At 37.2% G+C, this 26,261-nt stretch overlaps 1 protein-coding gene across 7 annotated transcripts in view; it reads left to right on the top strand.

Annotated features, from left to right (window-relative positions):
* The window catches only part of AFF3 (AF4/FMR2 family member 3), a 571,747-nt gene that overhangs the window by 370,864 nt on the left and 174,622 nt on the right, over window positions 1-26,261 (top strand). For all 7 annotated transcript variants that reach the window (XM_045054068.1, XM_045054069.1, XM_045054070.1 and 4 more), the window contains 2 exons: window positions 14,852-14,888; window positions 26,052-26,103. In XM_045054068.1, coding sequence (XP_044910003.1) covers window positions 14,852-14,888; window positions 26,052-26,103 — 89 coding nt within the window. The remainder of the gene's footprint in view (window positions 1-14,851; window positions 14,889-26,051; window positions 26,104-26,261) is intronic.

A 26,261-nucleotide genomic window follows, 5' to 3' on the forward strand; every position in this document is an offset into this window, starting at 1 on the left:
CACAGTGGTAAATTCCATTCTAAGAGCTGACTTTCATTTCCCTTAACAAAGTGTATTTGGAGATCTTTCCAAGTAAATACATGGAAATGTTCTTCATTATTTAATAGCAGCACAGTCTTTTGTCATATGAACTGTAGTTTATTTGGTCAAGCTCCTTTTGATGGATATTGAAATTATTTATGGTTTGTTGTTATCACACGCATTAGCACAGCCAACATTTTTTGTAATGTCTCTTGTATATCTCTTATTAAATATCTCTAGTACAGATATCTAGAATAGGAATTGGGTGCTGGAAACATGAGAAACCATATTTAGCTTTGACTGTGTTTCAATAGTACTTTTTATGCATCTTGCCAACGTTTAACATTATCTGGTTTTATATCATTGTGTCTGTAGTGTGGGTGAAAAACTGATATCCCATTGTTTTAATTTGCATTTCTCCAATTACTTTGAAGTTTGAGCATTGACCATTTTTCCTTTACAAATTGCCCATTTGTATCCATTACCAGTTTTAAAAAATGATTTATAAGAACTCCTTATATCTTATTCATTTGTCTGTTATATATGATGCAACTATTTTCTTACAACCTTATTTATGTACGTTTTATACTAGTAAAGTGTTTAATTTTTATGTCAGAGAAAAATTATTTCCTGCTCCAACATTCTAACAGTGTTCTCTATTTTATTCTCATTTTTTATAGTTTCGTTTTTGGATTTTAAAAAAGTTTTTGTGGATGGTATAACATAGGATTCTAGCTTTCTTCTTTTCAGTGGTTAGAAAATCATTGTTACACTATCAACTAATTAGTCCATGTCCCCCCTACCCCCACCACTGGTTTGAAATGCCACCTATGTCAACAATTGAATTTGTTTCAGGACTGTCCATTTGTTTTTGTTTTTGTTTTTCAGTATATTTCTTTAATTCTTTCCCAATAACTTATTTTTAAATCAGAGGTTGACAAGCTTTTTCTGTAAAGGATAACATTGTAAACAGTTTAGGCTTTGCAGACAATACCTAAATGAATGAATGTGGCTATGTTCAAATAAAATTTTATTTACTGAAACAGGTAGTGACACAATATATAAAGAACTCTTACAACCCACCAATAAAAAGATAACTCATTTTAAGAATGGGCAAAGGATTTAAATAGCCATTTCTCCCAAGAAGATCTACAAATGCCTGATTAAGTATATGAAAAGACACTATTGCTACTGTTAATCATTAGAGATACAAATCAGAACCATGGGAGATACTCTTTCGTGTCTACTTAAATGGCAAAATCAGGGGCACCTTGGTGGCTCAGTTGGTTGAGTGTCTGACTTTGGCTCATGTCATGATTTCGCAGTTTGCGAGTTCAAGCCCTACATCGGGGTCGCTGCTGTCAGCGCAGAGCCCAATTTAGATCCTCTGTCCCCCTCTCTCTGCCCCTGTCCTGCTTGCTCTCTCTCTCTCTCTCTCTCTTTCTCTCTCTCTCAAAAATAAATAAAACATTAAAAAAAACTAAGAGCTACGGACACCTGGGTGGCTCAGTCAGTTGAGCATCCAACTTCGGCTCCCCTCATGATCTCACAGGCTCTGTGCTAAGAGCTCAGAGCTTGGAGCCTGCTTCGGATTCTGTGTCTCCCTCTCTCTCTGCCCCTCCCCTGCTCACACTCTGTCTCTCTCGCTCTTAAAAATAAATAAAAAATAAAAAAATTAAGAGCCTATTAAATGGCTAAAATCAAAGGCAAACAAACAATAATCAGTGTTGGCAAGAGTATTAAGAAACTGGAACTCTGTTATCAATTGCTGGTAGGATCTAAAAAGAAGCAGCCTCTTTGAAAGACACTTTAACAGTTCCTCAAAAGTTTAACATCAGGTTATCATATGATCCAGCAATTCCACTCCTGGGTATCTATTCAAGAGAATTGAAAAGGAATGCTACTGGATTATATATATATCTGTTTACTGAACTCCTTTTCATTCTGCTAGATTTTTTTTTTTTTTTTGGTAGACTTACATTTTCCAAGTGGGGAGAAACAGAATATGTAGCAGTAAAATACATAACATGTTAGATTATGATGTATAGTGAAAGGAAGATAATGGATGCTGATGGTGAATGGGGGTGGATGAATATTAAATAGAGAGCTTAAGAAAGACCATCCTAAGGAGGTGACACTTGAGCTGAAGGAAGAGAAGGAGTGAGTCACACAGACAAGTCGAGGAAGGGAGTTCTGGGCAGATGGAAGTGAAAGTGCCTGCATGCTGGAGGGACCACAGGGCCACTGGAGTCAGGGCAGAGCAACCCAGGCAAGGAACAGTAAGTGACACAGTGAGGTAAATGCAGTCACATTATGCTGGGACAGTAGGGCCACTAAAAGATTTGGGGCTTTACATGAAATGAAAAGCTGTTAAGAGTTTTGCAAATAACAAATGCGTTCCATTTTATCCTTCTTATTGTGTCGGCTGGAGTCTATACATTTTTTTTGTCATATTCATGACATTAATAAGGATTATTCTAATCATTGAGTATAATTGTTAACAGTGAGTATAAGAATTGCGTATTATAGGTCCAGCTGAGGTAGCTTCCTTCTATTTCTGGCTTTCTGAACATTTAATTTTTTTTCATGTTTAAAACTTAAGGTACAATTCGCAAGTAGCAAATTTACTCTTTTTTAGTATCCTGCAGGTTTTGAGACCACCACACTCAAGGTACAGAAGCATTTCATCGCCACCCAAAACTCCCCCTTGATACTCTGTAGTCAACACCTGCTGTACCCCAATCCCTAGCAATTGCTAATCTGTTTTCCAGAGTATATATGAATAGAACAAGTTTGAATTTAGTTGAAATTTATTCAGTATTTATTGAGATGTTCATAATTTTTTTCTTTAATCTGCTAATATAGAAAATTACATTAATAGATTCTCTAATTTTTTTAATCACCTGTATATTCCTATTATTAGCTTCCTTGACTATGGTGTATTGTTCATTTGATACACTCTTGGATTCAATATGCCAATATTTAATTTAGGAATGTTACTCCTGTGTTCATAAGTGATCTTGGTCTAGTTATCCTTTTGTGAATGTTTGTTCAGTTTTGACATCAGGAATATAATTGCCTTCTACAATGAATTCTTTAGCTTTCTACCTTTTTCTGTATTCTGGGACAGTTTAAATAACATGCCAGTTTCCCCCTCCTTAAAGGTGTGAAGTAACTCAACCGTAAGACATACTGTACATAATTTTCTTTTAAGAGTAGATCTCGAATTATATTTTCATTTTCTTGTATGCCTATTGGCTTTTTCAAATTTTCTACCTCTTCTTCGGTTAATCTTTCTTTGTTCCTTTATTTTCCTCCTTTAGGGTTTTCAAACATATACATAATATCCTGTGTTTCTAGTAATTGCCTTTTAATGTTTAATACATTAACCTATTTAAACTTATTTTTATCAACACCTACAATTAACTTATATCCATATTCTACCCCCAAATATAAAACAATTAGTTTTAGTTTGGTCTTCCCTCACCATCATTTCTCAGTTTGAGATTACTGTATTTCAAATTGTCATTATTAGAACCATTTTCCAGCATTACACCTTAACAATTATTTGTTAGCTCCTTAATTGGTCCTTAATTGGTCATTGTTTCTTGTGGCTCAAGTCTTTTTTTTTTTTTTAACATTTGCTTATTGTTTTCCTAGAGTGTATTTTTTAGCAGGTTTTTAGTCCAGACTTGACCTAAAGTCTCTGATAGTCCTTTTCTGCACTTAGCTTCAATCCTTACACTTCTCTTTGTTTGATCGTTCCTTCAGTAATATCGTCTAGGCCTCTTGCTTTAAATATTCTCCATGCCAAACATATGACTTGTAAATTTATTTCTCTAGACCTTTCTCTGTGCCCCAAACTCCATACTTGTATTTGTACGAACTTACACAACATCTTCGCTTGGATACCTAATAGCTTAAGCTTGATATATTAAAAACTGAGCTCTCAATCCCCCCCACAAACCTTTGATCCCAGTGCTTCTCAGTAAGTGATTTCTCCATTTTTGCAGCTGGCTCAAGCCAAAAACCTTAGAGTCATCTGTATTTGTTTTCTAAGACACCTGTAACAAAATACACAAAGTGAGCAGCTTAAAGTAAAAGAAATTTATTTCCTCAGAGTTCTGGAGGCTGGAAGTGTGAAATCAGGTGTCAGCAGGGCCTTGCTCATTCTGAAGGTTCTAGGGAAGAATCCTTCCTTGCCTCTTCCCAGCTTCTGATGACTGTCAGAAGTCTGCCATATTCTTTGGCTTGTAGCTACATCACCTTCATTTCTGCCTCTACAGTCACATGGCTGTCTTCCCTCTCTGTGTGTCTGTCTCAATCTCCCTTCTGTTATAAGGACCGCAGTCATTAGATTTAGGGCCCACCCTAATCTAGTGTGTCCTTGATTTTACCTGTGAGAACCCTATATCCACATGAAGTCAAATGTACAGATTCTGAGTGGACATGAGCTTTTGGAGGATGCTATTCAGCTCAGTACACCATCCTTGACTTCTCTTTCTCTCGTACCACACATCCAACCCATAATTAAATCATGTCTACTCTACTTTGAAGATATATCTTGAATCTAAATCCTTCCCCTACCATCACAGCTACCTCCGGTCTACACTCTCTCACCTTTTGCATTAATTATTGCAATAACTCCCTAACTAGTCTTCCTGTTTCCATACTTGCTCTACCTACCACTTTGTTCTGAGCCATGATCACATCTAGTTTGGACTCTTACAATTCTCCAACCATTTACCCTAGCCTCTAATACACAGCCTATTCTCCACACAGTAGCCTCAACAATACTTTTTTGAGTCTTGCTTTTTAATCCATTCAGCCACTCTGTGTCTTTAGATTGGAGAATTTAATTCATTTACATTTGAAGTAAGTACTGATACTGTCATTTTGTTAATTGTTTCCTAGCTGTTTTTGTAGTTCCTTTCTGTTTTCTCCTTCTCTCGCTCTCTTCCTTTGTGGTGTGATGACTTTCTTTAGTGGTATGCTTGTATTCCTGTATCTTTTCTGTATTTACTATAGGTTTTTGCTTTATGATCACCATGAGGCTTACGTATAACAATTTATATCCATAACAGTCTATTTTAAATTGATAACAACTTAACTTTGATCACGTTAAAGCTGAACATTTTTATTCTCTCCCTGCCATGTTTTAGTTTTGGTGTCACACTTCACATGTTTTTGTCTTGTGTCTACCCTAACTAATTATTGTAATCATGGCTATTTTTACCACTTCTATCTTTTAACCATCATTCTACCTTTATAATAATTAATCCACTACCTTAACTATATATTTACTTTTCCAGTAAGATTTATTCTTTCAGATGTTTTCTTGTTATTAATTAGACCACTTCTTTTCAGTTTCATGATGTTCCTTCAGCATTATCTCTTGCAAGGCTGGTTAGTATGATGAACTCCTTTAGTTTTTCCTTGTCTAGAAAACTCTTGATCTCTCCTCTCCTTCAATTCTTAATGATAACTTTGCTGGGTTGAGTGTTCTTGGTTAGAAGATTTTTTTCTTCCAGTACTTTACATATATCCTGCCACTCCCTTCTGACCTGAAGAGTTTGTGCTGAAACTCTTATGGGAGTTCCCTTGTGTGTAACAAGTTGCTGCTCTTACTGCTTTTAATATTCTCTTTTTGTCTTTAATTTTTGACATTGTAATCATAATGTGCCTTGGTGTGGGTCTCTTTGGATTCATCTTTTTGGAACTCTCTGGTATTCCTGGATCTGGATTTCTGTTTCTTTCTCCAAGGTAGGGAAATTTTCAGCCATCATTTCTTCAAATAAGATTTTTGTCTGTTTCTCTTTTTCTCTTCCTTCTGGGAGCCCTGTAATGCAAATGTTAGTCTGTTGTCCTATATGTCCCTTAAACTATCTTATTTCATTCCTTTTTTTTCTCTTTTTGCTCCTTTGTTTGGTGAGTTCCATTGCCTTGTCTTTGAGTAGACTGGTCCTTTCTTACGTGTATTTTTCAGTTCATCATTGCATTCTTCACCTCTGTGACTTCTGTTTTGTACCTTCTTATATTTTACATCTCTTTGTTGAAATTCTCACTATGTTCATCCATTCTTCCCACCAGTTCAGTAAGCATTATTATGACCATTTCTTTGAACTTTTTATCAGGTAAATTATCTCTTTCATTAAGGTTTTTGTTTCCAAAGTTTTGCTTTCATTTGGAACACATTCCTCTCTCTCTTCATTTTGCTTGATTCTCTGCTGGTTTCTATATAGTAGGTCTGACAACCACTTCAGCCAGTCTTGAAGGAGTGGCCCCATGTAGCAAATGAACCTTTTTATTCAGCCCTGCCCAGATCTTGGTCATCTCTCAAACCTCTGTGCTTGTCCAAGAGCCTATTATATTTTTAACAGCCCCCAGTAGTTGAGGATGTGCCAAAACATGTCAATGTCCCAAAGGAAAGGATCACAGCACCTAGATTCAAGCTGACTACAAACCAGAGCCTCAGGCAGCAGCTTTTAAAGGATGCAAACTTATACAATCCTGAGGGACCACAGGCATAAGCACTGCTGACCCCCAGAGCCAGGCAATCTGGAAGTGTTCCCTGGGCAGCAAAAGCAAAAGTTTGGGCTCCAAGGGACTGTATTCTGGGAGATACCAGCAAGCTAGGGCAAGCCAGAAGGAGAATGCAAAGATGGTTTCCACAGCACATGTTCCTTGACAGCAGTTCCATAAGCCACTAAGATATGTGTCATTCCAAAAGCCTGCCTCTCAGTCTGGAGCTCCAAGACAAGCAAAGTGGCTTCCTTCACAGAAAGACTGGAGGCAAGAGGCTGTGCCTCAGTCTACTCTCTGTGCAGTGCCCTGGATGTGGTAGCCTGCTGAGAACCTTCCTCTGATTGCCACAGTCCTACGGGACCCAGGAACACAAGCTCCTCAGGCCACCAGATCCAGGTGATCAAGAGGCATCCCCTGGGCATCTGCTCTAAACACCAGTAACCAAACACACGTGAAGCTCCCCTCCAAGAGACATGGCATTCTAGAACACAGTCAGGATGAGTGCAAAGATAGCACCCACCCTCTGAAATAGCTGGAAAGGATTGCAGTCAGCTCCTAGATGCATGTTTAATTAGTAGCCTGCCCTGGAGGCCATAGCCATGATCATTAGCTACTAGGCCTCCTTCACAGAAAGACTGAGCTCCTAGGCCTGTTGCTTCTTGCCGTGTCCTTTGAACTCTTCTCCATTGGTTACAGTCTGTTGAACCTGTGAGTTTAAGCCCAACTGGCTACCCCAACCAGGCAATGTAGAGATGTGCCCTGGCAGCAGTCACAGAAATCAGGGCATCAGACAGGGATATGAGCTCCTCTCTGGGTGACATCTATTATTACAGTCCCCTGTGACCAGGATCAAGTTTTTTTTTTTTTTTTAGAGAAACTTATTCCATATATATCTGTGGACTCAGTGTGTCTGCAGGAGGAGGTAAGGTCAAGATCTTCCTATGTCACCATCTTTAACCAGAACCTGCATGTCCCTCTTGCATTCAGAATTTCTCAGTAGCATTCTCCCACACAAAATACCATGCAAAATCCTTATAATTTTTGTATATAATCCTGCCAAAATAATAGCTTGACCCAAAGTACAATCAAATAAGCATTTTTATTACCTAAACATATCCATGGTTTAAGTACAATTTCTGGTGTAATTGAGCCACACATACCAAGGCACATTTGGTTGTGACTTTTCCAAAAGAATTGTAGAAATTTGTTTTGTTGAATGTACATGGTTAAGTTTAAGTAGTAATCTACTTCCTGTGGTAAAATTGAGCCCTTATCTCATTAGTACAAAAAAAATTACTTTTCAAGGCAGAAATTAAGTTATAAGAATCTTATCTTCTACCCAAAAAGATACTTATTAAATATCAGCTAGTGCACAGAATTTCAAATTTAAATTTTAAAATGTGTGTTATTTAGGGGTGCCTGGGTGGCTCAGTTGGTTAAACATCTGACTCTTGATTTCAGCTCAGGTCATGATCTCATGGTCCATTAGATTGAGCCCTGTGCCAGGTTCCTGCTGGGCTTGGAGCCTGCTTAAGATTTTCTGTCTGCTCCTCTCACCCCCTGCGTGGGTGCTCGCTCACTCTCTCTCTCTCTCTCTCTCTCAAAACAAAACAAAAACTAATTGAGTGTCATTTAGGACTTTCATAGGACTTTGGTGGAGTTATGTTACCCTAGATCTTTTTGCCTTGCCTGAGAAAGAAAGAATAAGTCATTTTACAAAGTGTAAGAACATTGCATAATTTTAATAATACTTCTCTTTCAAAAAGCTTATGATAAGTACTATTAACTTATCTTGTACAGATGAAATAAGATTGGATTAGTGTCCTATTTCTGCTGTTAACAAATTACCACAAACTTAGTGACTTAAGACCACACAAATTTATGATCTTACAACTCTGGAAGTCAGAAGTCTGAGCTAAAATCAAGGTGTTGGTGGCCTGCATTCCTTCTGAATGCTCTAAGCAAGACTTTGTTTTCTTGCCGTTCTCAGTTTCTACAGGCTGCCCTTGTGACTTAGCTCATCGCCCTCATCATTCTGACCTCTGACTTCGTTGTCACGTCTCGTTCTCTGACTCTCTTTCCTCCTTCCCTCTATTATAAAGGCCCTTGTAATTATATTGGGTCTACTTAGATAACCCAGGATAATCTCCTATCTCAAAATTGTTAATTTAATCATATCTGTGAATTCCTTTTGTCATAAGCAGCAGCATATTCACAGGGTCCAGGAAATAGGATACAGACATCTTTGAAGGAGCCCACTGTGCCTACTACAAAGATTGTTGCTAATTTTCACACACACAGTGTATCTCTCTTAACCTGTATCTCAACTAATTAGCATTTTGACAACTGGGGCTTGCAGTTCATTAATTAGATTATTAATGTTTGAGATTATCACTATTGCTAGTGTGCAGGAGCAAGAATTATTTATGGAATTTGAGGGGCAAAATCTCCAAAATGACTAATAAATAACAAAAGTAAGCCCTTATTAAGATTGAAGGGGTGATTTGACCTCATGAAGAAAATCTTTTTAACTGGGCATTGAGTAACCAGTACCACTAAATTAATTAGCTAAATACTTCCGAGAATTTCCCCAATTTGTCTGGGTATTGAAGGACATGATGTATAGTAAAGTCCATTGATAATGAACTTGGATATATTTTTTCTGTTCTCTGAAGACTTAATTTGGTGTTATAGTTCCCTAGACAAAAACTGCCAGACATGTTTGCTTCATTCTTTAAATCTCAAAAGTAATTGAAGTCGGTAAAAAAAAAAAAAAAAACAAAAAACAAAAAAAACAAAAAAAAAAAAAAACGGTTTGCCATTATCAGGTATTTAAACCCAGGGAAAAAAATTTAATTTGCCCTTTTCTCTTCATTTCTGTAGCAGTCTCCTAAATTTTGAAATGCAAGTAAAGGACTCAAAGTTGTAGAACCTTTTCCATTCTCAGAAGGCATATGTGCAAATTTTAATGATATTTCACAAACATCTGTGGCAATGGGTGCTGACTTTGGTGGGTTCAAACATGGTCTGGAACTATTCTTACTGATCAGTGTGTAAAGCATTATACATAAGGATTCTAGAATCATCTTAGAAATGATAATCCTATTGCCCTTTTGTACCCTTGAAGGAGAATGAAGCCAGCAAGTATGAAGGAAAGGGCTTTAAAGTTCCAGAGTTCATTTTCTATGTCCCTCTTGTGGTTCCTAGCATGCTTTAAGGTTTACCACAACATGTTTGGACTAAAACTCCATATTTAGAGTTACCTTGAAACAAACATTTAAATTAATTATAAATTACATTATTTCAACTCTTCTGAGCTTTACTGAAAAGAATGAGAAGAAAGTGATAGGTGGGAGTGACGGGAGATCCCAAATCAGGTAATTCTTTTTCCTGTAGTGACTAGCTTTATGTGTGGGTCTGAAAATAAGAGAAGATATAGTTCTATTTCTTGCCTTTTATAATTCTAATGATTGATTGATAGACAAGCAAGGAGTGATATGAGTGGAGCAGTCCTCAAATGGTCCCCCAAAGCCATTTTTAAGTAGTATCTCACAGTATAAGGATCCTCCTTAAGCTACATGGCTTAAGAACTTCTGTGTTTTATTGATCTCAGGTAGATATTTTTTTTAGATTTTAAATTCCCTAAAATCAGGATTTGTTTTATAGTTGATGATGTCTTACAATTACTTGGCAGTAATTTTCTTTCATAGTAATACATGAGGGAATGTAGCCTCCTACAGTTTTGATGGCATGTTACATCTGATGAAATATAGTCTTTATTACAGTGCTTCATTGAAGGGCTTTCTCAGATACCAGGGTGCTTGGTTATTTCCATCTCCAGCAAAATGATTTATACGAACTTTACTTTCCAGATAAACACCACATGTAAAGAAGGTTTAGGATTCCCAATACCAAATGATACTTTAGATGTTGGGAATTCAGGACTCAGAGACAGAGAAGAATAAATTCCATCTGTAGATACCCTTGTAAGTAACCAGAAGAGGCTCTCCCCTTTGTGCAAGTGTCAGAATGATGCACACTTGATGAATGACACTGGCAAACCAGAAGCATTCAATTAACCTTAGCAATGTCCTGTTACAGGATTGCAGGCAACTTTTTTTTTAATACTTTACTCCTTTTCTGAATTTTCTTTAATGAATAGATATTACTTTTGTTTGTTTCTTTAAGTAAGTAAATGCTCCTTAATAAGATAAAGCCACCCTTGGGTCAAGACAGTAATAATAGTAGCATTCTTTTGATGATATTTACTATCAAGTTGCACACTTCAAATATGTGCAATTTATGTCATGCAATTTGTACCTTAATAAAGCTGAGCTTGTCTTTTTTTTTTAAAGAGTCATAGTTGAAAAGATCATTTCTGTAGTGGCAGTATGACACAGTACAGTGAAAACATAAAGCAGATAAGTCCTTCTGAGATTCAGGAAGATTTCAAAGAGCACGTAACTCTTGAGCTTTTTTATTCTGAGCCTTGAAGAAAGAATGAAGTTTACCAAGCAGAAAACAGAAAATGGCAGGACATGCATCCCCAAGGACAAGGAAAGCCTGCAAAGGCTTGAAGCACTCTTGCAGAGCAGTCATGACATCCCTTTCAGCCCTAGGTTATAATATTTTGTATACACATCATCTCCACTACTAACTCACCAGACACCCAGGCCCTATAGGCAGGGATTTGGTGCACTCACTCTATAACTCTTAAGGTGCCTGACAGAACCTTGCAGCCCTTGTAGAGTGCTCCCAGAGGAGTCTAAAATAAAAATGCACAGATGGGGTTAGCAACTCCCTAAGCTACTTATGGAAAACTTAGTAAGAGCCTTTGAGAGAGAGTAGAGAGAGAGAGAAGGCCTTTGAGACAGAAGCTATAGGTGTATGGGTGTCTGGGTGTCTGGGTGGGGTGGCAGGAAGTATAACATGGGAAGGATGTAAGTGCCTGGGCATTTGGGAGGGAGGAGCTTTGTTTCCCTCTACTCTGAACCCAGTCTGGCTCTGGCTTAGTGAAGGATGAAGGATCTGTACACTCTGTGGTAGCCGCAGGGTTTTGCAGCTACCTACGCAGGGCAGGATTCCTTCAAGAAGCAGCAGCCACAGGCCCTGCTGTTGGCCAGCAGAGACCTAATCAAAATGAGGACAGTGTCCTTGGGACCTAATCTTGGGAGAAGGCTCATAAGGTAACTCACACCCTCCACCAGCCAACTGGCTACATGCTAGCCCAATGTCGGTGAGGATGACAATGGGACATCATTCGTACCCACAGAGTGCCATGGTCAAGAAACACTGGGATTAGAGCCAGTATTTTCAAGCTAGTATTTGTTGGTTCAGTGCACCACCCAGAAGACCTCCGTTACAAACATGACATTACATATTAGGACAAAGCCTTTATTTTATTGTGCATCTCCAGAAGTTTCCTTCTTTCCAGAAGGGCAGAATTTTATGGTGATTTTTTTCTCACCAATTACTTTAATCATTTTCTACCTTTCTTCACTACCCACACAAAATAGAAACAATAATCATCATTAATTACACAAATGTTTTAGGTAAAATTCAAAGTTCATGATCTCTGAAATATATGCTCTTGCGGTATGTAATTATAATTCAGGTTATCTGTGAGCTTATTTTTGGTTCTCTGCTCAGAGTCTATGGTCTGTAGTCATCATCTGATGCTTAGGGTATCTAACGTGCACCCAGAAATAAAATGAGCTATTTCCCAAGAGTGTCAGCAAACAGTCTTACAAAAATTCCTACTTTTTCTTTTTAGAATAAACTTAATGCTGAAAACTATCTCAGTTACCATGTTTGTCTATTTGATGGTATTTACCTCTCTAGTACAAGACACCTTCAGTATGTCAAAATCTACCCATGGCTCAGAGGAGTCGATTACATAGACTCAAAGTACTTTTCACATATCAAAGCTAACATTAATTAATGTTCAGATATAAGCTCTAAATTAATTAGAAAAGATGGAAAACATACCAGTCCATTTGAAGGATTTAACTGTGGACATCTTCTTAGTACCAACTATCCAAAGTAGGGCCAAATCATTTATTTATGAGGATTATACTTTAGCCCATCAGTTCAGGACCAGCAGTGTATTTCATTTTAATACACTGTTTCCAAAACCTGAATCTCAGGTTAAGAGTTGAGCTTCTTCTTTTTCTGCAGATGAATAGCTCATTATTACCAACATTGATATTAAAAGCATCTGTGTGTGATTCAGTCAGCCTAGCAGAGTGGGAATCCCTTCCGCTCCTGACTTTCCCACCCAGCCCCCACCCAATAGTCTGGCTGGTTTTGTACTGTTCCAGTGGATTCCTTTTTAAAACATCACATGGGTTTGAATATGCAACAAGTCACATTAAAGGACACCTCCTGTCCCATGACAAACATATTCATGGAGCAAACTTCTAGTAAAATATTTTAAACTATATAATAGAAGTGAATTCCATTTCACTCAGTTTTTGTCCCACGCACTAAAATTATAAAGAAGTTCCACTGGATTTTATATGCTGTGCTTATTCTTTTACATTCCTACCATCTCAATTAATTCATTCTTTCGTAACTCTCCTTATCTTTCATACTAAACGGAAATTTTGCAAGGAAGAAGGATGTGAATTCCCAAAACAAAATTTAGAATTCCACTTTAATGCAAATAAAATGAGATTCAATCACTATTTACCTAAACAGTAACTAAACTCAAAATACTATGGAGTACTGACTTTCCACCGTTTCAGGTAAGTGGAAATCTGTAGTAATCTTTCCGTCCACCAATATGAGACTGATAACAATTGTTCAGTGGAGTGTCCCTGGGGGCCTGGATGCTGGCCTCATCTGCAGAAAGGTGATGAGAGTAGAGAATCAAAGGGAAGTGGGTTAGATTAAAAGTCAGCAATATAATAAATCCTAATAAATAAATCCTAGTAATATGAACTAAAACCATAAACCTCATGGAAGGAAACATATAGATAAATTTATGACTTTGGATTTGGCAGCAGATTCTCAGATATGACACCAAAAGCATGAACAATGACAACAAAAATTAAATAAACTGAACTTCATTAAAATTAAAAACTTCTGTACATTATGTGATGGGGTGAGGGTGAGGAAGCATTTGTTATTAAACTGTTGCAGTTTTGGAACGAGTGAAAAAAAAACTGTGCATTAAAGGACATTACCAATAAAGTGAAAAGACAGCTGACAGAATGGGAGGAAATATTTGTAAATCATATGTCTGATAAGAGTCTATTATCCAGAATATATAAAGAACTCTTTCAACTCAACAACAAAAAGGCAAACAACCCAGTTTAAAATGGGCAAAGTACTTAAATCGATATTTATCCAAAGAAGATATAAGATGTCTAACAAAAACATGAAAATGTTAGGGAAATATATATATATCAAAGCACATATACTAAGATTGCTATGATAAAGTTTCTAAAAATTAAAAGAAAATGACAAGTGTTGGTGAGGATGTGAAGAAACCAGAACCCTCATACATGGCTGGTAAAAATGAAAAATGATTCAGTCATTTTGAAAAACAGTTTGGTAGCTCCTCAAAAAGTTTCATATAGAATTACCATATGACCCTACAAATTCCATTTGTAGGTCTATACCCAAAAGGACTGAAAACAGGGACTGAAACAGCTACATACACATGTGTGTACATAGCACTATTCACAATAGCCAAAAGGTGAAAACAGCCCAAATATCCATTAATGGATGAATGGCTAAATGAACTGTTGTATATACATAGAATGGAATATTATTTGGCCATAAAGAGGAATGAAGTATTGGATGAATTGCCAAAACATTATGCTAAGTGAAAGAAGCCAGACACCAAAGGTCACATATTTTGTGATTCCACTCCCCAAAATATCCAAAATAGATAAATTTAGGATGCAGATTGGTGGTTGTCAGGGCCTGAGGGGAGCCGGGGGAATGAAGAGATACTGCCTAACTGGCAAGGAGTTTTATTTAGGAATGATGGAAATATTTTGCAACCAAATAGAGGTAATTGTGGCACACCATGTGCCACTGAACTATTCACTTTAAGGTGGTTAATTTTGTTACATGAATTTCACCTCAATAAACAGAAGTCTACAACACAAAAGATAAATGGTTGTGAACTGTTTTACCAGAACTGCTTAGCCAGGACATTGAGATAAATGTTTCTCATTACAGTAGAGATCATGATTAGAGATTAGGGTCTGGGTGACTAGTAGTAGACCTCATATTCAACTTAGATTTTGAAAGTCAAAATGAGAAAATTAATTGATATTTCTTGTTCTTTTAGGACTCTCAGCTTGTTTCCTCTGGACACAATAATCCAAGTAAGAAAGACTTCTCTCTACAGCTTCATATATGGAGGGTGGGAGATGGAGGGGGTGAGGAAGGGAAGGTGCATGCAATAGACTGTAGGTTGAGAAGGAATTTCACCAAAAAAACAAAATCAAGTCGGGGAAAAGAGGACCATTTGTTCAAGTACTGCCCAAATGGATAAGATTCAAGGTGATCTTGAGTGCTCCTCCATCTTTATTCAAGGGAAGGAGGTGCCAAATATAAAATGGTGAATTTCAAAGGAATGCTAGGAGGAAGGAACACTATGCTCTATTATGGTTGGTCTCTGGTATATGAGGAGGGAAAAAAACCTTTAAAGACAACTAATGAGTTACCTAAATTGAAAAAAAATGAGTGGGCCAAGAGAACAAATTAGAAGACCTCAAGATAAATGACCTTAGAATGCATGAAGATATCATGCCCTCTTCCAGAGATAGGCAGGCTGCAATATCTAAGAAGGAATTTTTTATTGAAACCAGTGTCCAATAAAACATACGGGCTTTATCATCAAAGAGAGAATGTTATTGTTTCATGAAGTATTGTTTTAGTTCTCTTCTTTGGCATGAAGTAATTGGTGTTAGTATCTTCTTGAGCATTAAAAATGCATAACCTGGGGCACCTGGGTGGCTCAGTTGGTTAAACGTCCAACTTCGGCTCAGGTCATGATCTCACGGTCTGTGAGTTCGAGCCCCACGTCGGGCTCTGTGCTGACAGCTCGGAGCCTGGAGCCTGCTTCGGACTCTGTGTCTCCCTCTCTTTCTGCCCCTCCCCCACTCACACTCTCTCTCTCTCTCTCTCTCTCTTTCTCAAAAATAAACATTAAAAAAATTTTTTTAATTAAAAAATTGTCCATGTCATGAAAGCACACTCACAAAGACTGGGCATTGTTAGTCTCAAAACCAGCCAGTCAGCTAACAGCACCCCTTGCCAATTACAAAGCTATGTTTGAACATGAAAATCACTCTGAGCTAGTAAATGCATCTTTGGAACTGAGGCTCACCCACTGAGCGTCTGTGAGACAGAAGGCTTGAGGAGAAAAGACATCCAGACAAATGTGTTAGGAAGCCTGGACTTTTAATGCACAGCTAGAGAAAGGTCAGGGAAGGGGAATGATGGCATAATGACACAAAGGCAATATCACTTAATTATCCCACCCTCTTTTGGGATTTGCTGTGAGCACAAGCACTGGTGAAGTGGCGAAAGGCCAAGGGACTTGAAATCTGAAGACTATAAATTCACTGGTAAGAAAAGAAATTAGAAGAAATGCCTGATTAAGTCCTTCATGAGATGTGCAGTATCAGCATCATATGCCTTATGAACATACTAAAAAACATGCTAGAGTATACAGAAGAGTTGCCATTACTTTCCTCACTGTTTCTTTCCATTTGAACTTAAACAGTTCAGAGTAAAGAGAACATAATCGATGAATGAATGTACTTTCTCTGAGCTTAGAGTTTTTGACATAAAGAACAAAGGAAATAGCTGTTGAGTCTTTTCTATGTTCCAGTGCCTTGATGTGTTATTTCACTTAATCCTAACCATAGCCATATAAGGTAGGCGTTACCATCCCCATTTTACACATGATGAAAATGAGACTTTGAAGACAATAACTAACCCAGGATCACATGGCTAAATGAAAAATGACTGCCAGGATTTGTATTCCAGGATCTCTACCCCAAAGACAACAGACTGTATTTCACTACCTTGACCCCTGTCATTTCACAGTGGATTTGAATTCTTGTCCAAGAACTATATACTTTGACTTTGTATGCATCTGGCATATTTTTATGGCATGTCATAAATCCTCATGCTTATACTACAGTTTAGATTATGTAAAGCAGACCCCATCTTGTATGAAATGTGAAGTGACACCTGCCTTGTGTGGTATACTCTCTGGCATTTCGTTGTCTAGGGAAATTTGTGATTGACTTCCTCTTTTCTAGGGGTAGGGAGATTTTTTTCCCCAAATAATCCCCCAAAAGCCAAGTACGTCTATAAAAAGGTAATACCACTATTTAAAAACCTGAGCTTTTTCTTTTTTTTTTTTTTAATTTTTTTTTTTTAACGTTTATTTATTTTTGAGACAGAGAGAGACACAGCATGAACGCGGGAGGGTCAGAGAGAGGGAGACACAGAATCTGAAACAGGCTCCAGGCTCTGAGCTGTCAGCACAGAGCCCGACGTGGGGCTCGAACTCACGGACCGCGAGATCATGACCTGAGCCAAAGTCAGCCGCTTAACCGACTGAGCCACCCAGGCGCCCCAAAAATCTGAGCTTTTTCTATAGATTATGGCATATTTAAAACTTAAAGAGAGCTGATGCCACCAGTAGTTCCAGTGCTGTGTTTTATTTTTGGTTTGGAATCATTATTGTTTGAAATATTTCTGGAATTCTGACTCCAGTAAATAGGTAGAAAATAGAAAAAAAAAAAAAAAAACTGAACTTCAGAGACACCAAACACAAATATGTATGTGTGGATTGACGGACTAAGCATCACCACTTTAGGTCAGTGCTTTTTTCCTTTTTTTTTTTTTTAAGCTTTTTTTTTTTTTAATGTTTATTTTTGAGAAAGACAGAGAGAGAGAGAGAGAGAGAGGGACAGAGAGAGGGAGACCTAGTATCTGAAGCAGGGTCTAGGTTCTGAACTATCAGCACAGAGCCTGACATGGGGCTTGAATCCACGAACAGTGAGATCACGACCTGAACCGAAGTTGGACGCTTAACCGACTGAGCCACCCAGGCGCCCCAGGTCAATGCTTTTTTTCTTTTTGAAATTAGCAAAAGTATGTATGTCGATACTAAAGGGAAAGAGTGTGTGAATTAAACAGAAATTCTTTTAATCCAAATCTTTTAAAAGATGGATACTCTAGGGGCGCCTGGGTGGCTTGGTCGGTTAAGCATCCGACTTCGGGACTTCGGCTCAGGTCATGATCTCACGGTCCGTGAGTTCGAGCCCTGCATCAGGCTCTGTGCTGACCGCTCAGAGCCTGCAGCCTGTTTCAGATTCTGTGTCTCCCTCTGTCTCTGCCCCTCCCCTGTTCATGCTCTGTCTCTGTCTCAAAAATAAATAAACGTTGAAAAAAAAATGAAAAAAAAAAGATGGATACTCTAGTCATTTTGTTGAATTACTGATTAATTTAATATTATAAAATATAAGCTTTTTAAGCATTGAGAAACTTAAATATTAAAATAGATGATATATGTCTGTGTTTTTTAAAAGTTATGAGTGTCCTGTTCAAGAGGAAGACTACGCATAAGCACCTCTTCCCCTTTCTTTAGAATCCCCATTTAGCTAACCAAAAGCTATAGTAATGGAAATAAATCCATAATAGCACTGAGAACACGAGGGGATGCAATCAACAAATCAGAAGTTCTGTTGAGTTTCTGGAAAACAGAAGCAGAAAGGACCATACTGTTTGATCATCCTGGCAGGGAAGATCATGACCCAGAAAAAGAAAGAAAGGAAAATGATGGAAAAAACAGGAACAAGTTCTAATAGTGGTGGAAACTATCCTAGGGAGCTCTAGGAGAGACTCCATATTGCCACTTATTCCCAAGAAAGAATAGATAGGCATGGATTGTGAGCAAGATAGGAAGACCTGGGTCATTCTTCTACCAATTACCTCAACCCCCATCCTAACTGTTTTCTTATACAGAGCATCCAGTCTGGTTTTTCTCCCCCAAGAATCCAAAAGACAAAAAAAATTAGTTACATTTACTAAGAAAATGAAGAGCTGACCCGAAGTTCCACTTAATGACTGGAACTTTAATAAGAGAGAAGCAGAACAGATTCTGAGATGACACCAGACCTTAAAAATAGACATGTATGGTTGGCAAAAGAAGAGTCAAGTTTGCTGAAGATGGAAACAAAAAATACTAATACTCAGACTGAAGTACTTCCTACTTTTGTTGGAGTGTAGGGTTAGGGCTCCCAGCTTGCCTGAGGCCTCTCTTCTGAACCCTAAATAAAGCCTTTGAGTCATCAAACCCTATCCACTTACAAAGAGCTCTAAATCAGCCCTTCCCTCCAAGGCAAAGGAGTATTAGGAAAAGAGATCAGTGTACCAGTACAGGAAATTCACACCATTTACCTTCATTAACCAACCCATTTTCATTCAAAAATGTGAATATATAACCAAGGAGCATCAAAGAGAAGGAATGGCCCTAAGGGAATCAATATATTAATTCAAAGAACAGAAGAAAAAATTGCAAGTATCATTACAGCCTTCAGAAAAAAATTGAAATTATTTGTATTAAATATAAAGGGAACAGAATGGCCTGAAAAAGAAGTCATTAGAGAATAAACAAGCACTTGAGAATTTAAATATGGCCAATAAAACTTAAAAAATTAATATAAATACCTGAAGTCTGGAATCTACAATGTAAGGTTGAAAACATTTTCTTTTTCTGGATATTAAGCAAAAGACAGAAGGAAATACAAAAGGAAGGTAAGATACATGGAAGATCAATCAGGGAGGAAAGGTCAAAATCCAACTAATAGGGATACCAGAAAGAGAAAAGAAAGAAAATGGAAAAGAAGAAAAAGAATAAAAATAGAATTCTAAAAGAAATGAAAAACTCACTATCAAAACAACTCATAAACAAGAAAACAAGAGACTATAAACAAAAGCAATGAAAAACAGATGGCAGAGAATTAGACCGGCAAAGACTTGAGAGATTGGAATTACCAAGCCCAAAATACAAAACAAGAGTGCTTACTTTAATTTCTAGAAATAAAAGACAAGATTGAAAATGTGGTAAAGAAAGAAAAGATTTGAAGACATACTAATCAGAACCTCTATAAATGAGAAAATAAAAATAGAAAATAAGAATTCCTTAGGCTTAACAGCAGACGATTGGACACCACTGAAGAAAAAAGTAATGAATTGCAAAATTGGACTTAAGCAATTATCTAGAATGCAGCCTAGAGAAATGGAAAATACAAAATGGAAGTTAAGAAACATGAGGGACAGGGGCACCCAGGTGATTCAGTTGGTTGAGTGTCTGACTTGGTTTTGGCTCAAGTCATGATCCAAGGGTCGTGGGATTGAGTCACATGTCAGGCTCTGCACTGAGTGTGGAGCCTGCTTAAGATTCTCTCTCTTCCTTTGCCCCTGTCCTCAGCTCTTGCACTTTCTCTGTCCTCCCCCTTGCCCCTGCTGCCAAAAAAAAAAAAAAAAAAAAGTAAAAGAAAAGAACATAAGGGATAAAGTGAGAGGTCTAATGTATATTCAACTAGAATTCCAGAAGGAGCTAAGGGAACAGAGTAAATATTAAAGGAGAAAGCGGCTGAAAATTTTCCAGAATTGAAAGACACTACCACACAGATTGAAAGAACTCAATGAATATTAAACAGGATAAATAAAAAGAGGTCCACACTAGACACATTATAGTTAAACTGAAAATCACAAAGATAAAAAAAATCTTAAAATACCCTTTAATATCTTCAGAAAAGCAACAATTAGACTTCCAGTTGACTTCTCAATGGTAGCAATAGGATCCAGCAGACAGCAAATTTATAACTTCACTTTTGTGTATGTGGAAAACAACAGTTGATTCTCAAATGTATGTGATATAACAAAGGGCTAAGAATAGCTCAGACACTCCTGAAGAAGAACAAGGTTGGAGCCTGGCCTTCCTAGTATTAGAAATAAGTACATATTTTTTAGCTAAGTAATGAAGATAGTAATACACAAATTGATCAATGAAACAGAAGACCCAGAAACAGACCCACAAATGTGTGAAAACTAGATTTATTACCGAGCTGATAATGTAGACCAATGGAGAAAGAATGGGCTTTTTAATAAATAGTACCAGAATAATTGATAATCTATAGGGATAAAAAATGAAATTAATATACCACACCATATACAAAAACTTTTCCAGGTATTTTTTAAAGACCTGAATGTTAATATTAAAATTCTATACTTTCAAAAGATAATATAGAACATCTTTATGATATATTTATTAAAATAAAAAAGATATCAAATAAAGGAAAATGTTGATAAATTCATGTACATTAATATTGAGAACTTATAATCATCCAAAGATACCAGAAAAGGAGTAAAAAGACTCCCACTGGGAGAAATTATTTAAGGAGAGTCTCTGTGTGTGCATGTATATATGTGACAGGAGATTTGTATCAAGAAAATAGTTATTTTCTTCTATGAATTAAAAAAAAGAATACTACAAAAAAATTTTAAGGGTTTAAAGAGAATGTCACAGAGAGCAAGCACAATATATCTCCTCATTGGTACTCAGATATGCAAACACCACAATGAAATTACATTTTACATTATTATGTTAGAAAAACCTTTTAAATCTTAACTATGAGTTAATTTGGAAACCAGTTTAAGATTCTCCAGTAAAGTTAAGAATATATAAGCCCCACGTCTCAGAACTCCTAACACATGCACAAAGAAGGAGGTTCATGAATGTGTGTAATGACATCATTCTAATGAAGAAAACTTAAATGTCCATCAAGAGTCAAATGAGTAAGGAAATGATGGTAGATTCTTATAAGGGGTTGCTGCACCACAGTGAGAATGATCAACACTACAATACATCATGATGGCTGACTCTCAAAATCATAATGTTGAGTGACAGAAGGAAGTCTCAGAAGAATGCATACAGTATGATTCCATTTATATAAAATTTAAAATCAGAAAAAACTGAAGAATATTTTATTTGCTAATGAATACATGGATGGTAAAAGCTATTAAGAAAAGAAAAGGAATGATTAACACAAGATTCCATTTCCAGATAGCTGGTGGGGATGGCAGAAATAGGAGGTTTCTGGGTTATTTCTTGGTAATACCCACTTCCTGGCCTGGAAGATGTTTTCAAAGTTAACTCATTTTAATTTTTTAAAATCATGTGTACACTTTCATATACATACACATTTTATGTACATTAAATGCATACTCTATTGAACATTTTTTTAAGAAAAAGTATAGCCTTTACTTGAGACAGATTAACATGTGGCATGATGAAATGTAAGAATGGGAATACGTTTGACTGAAATGCCAGGAACACTTGCCTTCATTTGGGTTTATGACATTCCTTTCTGTACACATCCAGTCTTACTTCTTGGTTCTTTAGTGACTAATATTTAATCATTATAATATTATAAATCCTATTATTCATTGGTTTGTAATTTTTCTAATTGGCCTATAGGCAATTCCAAAAATTAAATTATTAATTAAATTAATATTAATGAGGGTGACTCATTAATAATTACTGAACAGAATATAAATATTTTAAATCTTGGCTATGTAGAAGGAAACGTATAGCTGTGCAGAGTTGTGTACAGTGGAGAGAGGGAAGGCAGGAGGGAAGAATAGATGAATGAATTTCCACATTTCACATAGTATACAGGAAAAGATACTGTCAATAGTTGATTAATCAAGAAATAGAAGGTTAAACTTAAGGTTATAAATACCCAGTAGAGGCACTAAAAGTAATAATAGACTAGTAAGAATTGTAAGCAGAGATGGTAGTATATTAAGTACCTTAAGTCTCATCTTTGATAACAGAAATCGTTACACAGCCTAAAGTCATTACATCTAGAAACAAGTATATCACTGAGCATAGTGGTTGAAGGGCTAACATAACTAAAAACAAAAGCTAGCAAAGTCAACACTGCAAACATGGATTCCTTTCATTTTAAAGAAAAGTCATAGGGGTGCCTGGGTGGCTCAGGTCCTGATCTCATGGTTCTTGGGTTGGAGCCCCATATCAGACTCTGCACTACCAGCATGGAGATTCTTGGAATTCTTGCTCTCTCCTCTCTCTCTGCCCCTCCCCTGCTCGCGCTTTTTCTCTCTCTCTCAAAATAAATAAACTTCAAAAAAACAAAAAAAAGAAAAGTTATAGTATAGCAACTTCCCTCTGCAGCAGAATACAGCTTAACGCAGGTGTATTTTTATTCCCTTTCAACAGTCTGTAGTCCACCTTGTAGCACTGTTGATGGAGAGTGCATACTCCAGGAGTGCAGTCATGTTCTGTGTTTAAAGAGCATGAATTAGGTATTATTTATCTTTATGCTTGCTAGACTGCCCAGCGTTTAAGTCCTCAGTGCATTTATTGGATTAAAAGTGTAGCTACTGTCATTTTTTTTTAAGTGGCCTATTGGGGCCATCAAGCTGTTTCATACCTCAAACTGTATATTCATCTCAGTGGTGAGTGTACCTTTCTCCTCTTCCTCCACTACTGTGACAGGGATTCTGTATTCATGGCAGGTCATGAGACAGAAGACCTATATGAAGCATGTAGTATATGTTTAAGTACTGTGGAAGGCTCAAGTAGACAAATATGGAGCATCAAACTGAAAGTATGCATATAATATACGTATATACATACCTATGCGTTTACATGTGTATGTAGATATATATATCCTATGGCTCATTTTTTGTGCCCTCTTCCTCTCTGTAACTATATTTCCACATGCAAAATAACCACACTGCTCCTGAGCCGTTCTTTTATGTCCATTTTCTTAATGATCAATACAGAGACCAGTGTGGTATCTATCATGAAAACAGCTGGAATAAACAGGGTGACCCCAAAAAGTCTTCTTTGGTGGCTGCAGGGAAACATCTGAGCATCCAACTAAGAATTTTTTTGTCAAGAGTTTTCTAGTATACATTTATTATTTTCCCTTGGGTCCTGAAAAAGAGACTATGATTCTTAATGGCTTATGTACTTAAACATTTCAAGTTAACTTCAGAAATTGCATCACCTAAAATTTCAAGATGTTGAGAATTTTATGTCTTATTCTTTGTGAATGACAAACACAGCTTTAATCTCTGTCTCCATTCTGAGCTTACTTTTCCCCCAGAAAGATTAATTCATTACCAGCACCAAAGTCAGAGAACACTCTCTCTAGGACCATCTGTAAATGCCCTGTTTGGCCCCATTGTATCCTTCCTATTCTGTTTTTCCCTGTTGCCACAACATAAGTGCTGCTAAGAGCAGAGATCATTAGCTGCAGCTTTGTCCCTGAGCTGATCTAGCCCACAATTCCTGCAGCCCCCAGATCCCATGTGCACTAAGGCCTGTACCCTATCAGCCTGCAGTTTATCTGACAGCATTGTTGCTCAAGGTAAAACATACTTATTCAAACATCCAAATAATTGTCTCTGTTTATATTATTGATTTTCTGGGTTTTTGACAGAAGTTGTTTAGCAATGTTTACTATTGCCTGCTGCTCCTGAACCTGCTGTTTTACATTCTTGATTAAGATTTTATGTGGGGTTATTACCAGTGGCTATAAACTCAGGAAAGTAACCAATTTTCCCAAATTAAAGGGGAAAATGTATCAATATGTTTCAGAAATTAAACCTCCATTTAGTTTTGTTTTACATAATGCAGGTGTTACAGCTCTTATTTTGGCATTCTAGCAGGAAGCATGGTTACTTAGTGGAAAAGTGATCCTGGAAAGAACTAAATTAGGTTATTTTCCAGCACTAGAACCAGTTGATGAGGACTTACATGTCTCCTATTTAAGTACACCACAGACTGGCCTGGAAGACAAAAATATAGTATCAAACTATGAGCTTGAAAGCAAGTGTGTTTATTTGCTGCCTCTACTTTTATTTCAAAATGGATTCCTTTGTACTGGGGCTGTGTCTAATCAGTGTTTGTTATCAAGCACCTAAATCAATTTTGTGGCTTTTTAACAAAGTGACTGTCCCTCATGGTTTTTCTGGCACTGTGTAGACATATTAACAGAGTTATATCTGAGATAAATGTGTGAACTATATATGTAACTGTGCCTTTTTTCCCTCACAACTCTTTAATTTTCTATTTAAAAAAAGGAGAAATTGTAAAGTTTCCTTTTTTTAAGTTTATTTTGAGAGAGAGAGAAAACAGGTGGGCGGGGGGGGTGGGTTGCGGGACAGAGAATGGACAGAGGATCCAAAGCAGGCTCTGTGCTGACGGTACAGAGCCCAACACAGGGCTTGAACTCATGATCCGTGAGATCATGACTTGAGCCAAAGTCAGACACCTAGCTGACTGAGCCACCCAGGATCCCCTGTAAAATTTACTTTTGAGTTCAGTTTGGGTGATATCTTTGGAATGTGTTCATCATGAAAATAAGTTAAACATAATTACATCATGTTAATCATGGAATCATTCCTGAGACTAGGTGACCACAAGCTAATGTCACCTGCTGACAAGGGAGGCTCATCTAGTGCCATTGGCCTGAGGTTCTACAAGATGTTTAGGCCTGACTTGAAAGGGCAAAGCAAAAGCAAGTGGCCGCCATCAAGCCCATTTCTTAAAACCCACAACCTTTTCTAGGCTTTACTCAACTGTTAGCACCACACAATCATCATAACTCTAGCCAACTCACACTTGCAAGTCATGACCCTCCCCCTTCCTTCCCCTAGCCTCAAGGAAATAAAAAGAAGCACCTTACAAAATAAGGATGCATGGTTCAAACCCTCAATGGCCAAGGATCGAAGAATTATGTCTATTGCTAGAAGAATTTGCCATTTAAAACTACTAAAAGTGAACTGGTTCCAGACTCCCTTAATTAAAGCCTATTAAGTGTTTGATGACCACAAACCACAGAAACATTTCTTTAGCTAGGCTTTCAAATGGTCTGGAAGGATTTATGGTTTATACCTTATTCTGCATTAATTCAGGGGTCCCCAAAAGCTGCTGCCAGGACTTTCCGTGGGTATACATCTTGGGGATCTTGTAATCTATCAGTGGTCTGTACGGTTCTCTCCTCCACCTTCTTATGGAACCTGACCTGCTTGTATTAGCAAAAGGGATCAAAGGTCAAAATGCCTTGCATGTTAGAATGCTAATGGAGTTTATTTCCTTAAATTGTCTGTAAAATGAAATGGAAGGAAACAGGTTCCATCTGTAAGATATTCATCTTTTGGCAGGGTCTCCACTCTGAACCTCTGGTTGTTTGCAAACAGCTCCTAGTACCTACTCACAGATCCATGCCTGGGCAATTGTAATACATGGAAGAAATTACTTGACAATCCGGTTCTCAGACAATAAAAAGATGTTTTAAAAGCCTCCTGCTGCACATTTTGAAAGATTTTTAATAGGAGCATTGAAATATATTTAATCTCTCTTAAATCTTAAAGACCGTAACACTCACATGTTGACATTTTTTGTCTGCTTCCTTTTTAAGAGAAAGGTGATGCTGAGCCAGAGAGTCCTGACAATGGCACATCGAATACATCGTAAGTCTCTTTCCTGTTTCTATCCAGATAATATGTCTGTAGTATGAAACAGTGCAAATATCACATAAGAGTAATAATAATAATGGAAGGAAGCCTGTGGTTCTCTTTCTCATGATGATGTCTTTCAATGCTTTTGGGTGCGGACACATTTTGAGGTC

Source organism: Felis catus, chromosome A3 (assembly GCF_018350175.1).
Source record: "Felis catus isolate Fca126 chromosome A3, F.catus_Fca126_mat1.0, whole genome shotgun sequence".
NCBI lineage: Eukaryota > Metazoa > Chordata > Mammalia > Carnivora > Felidae > Felis > Felis catus.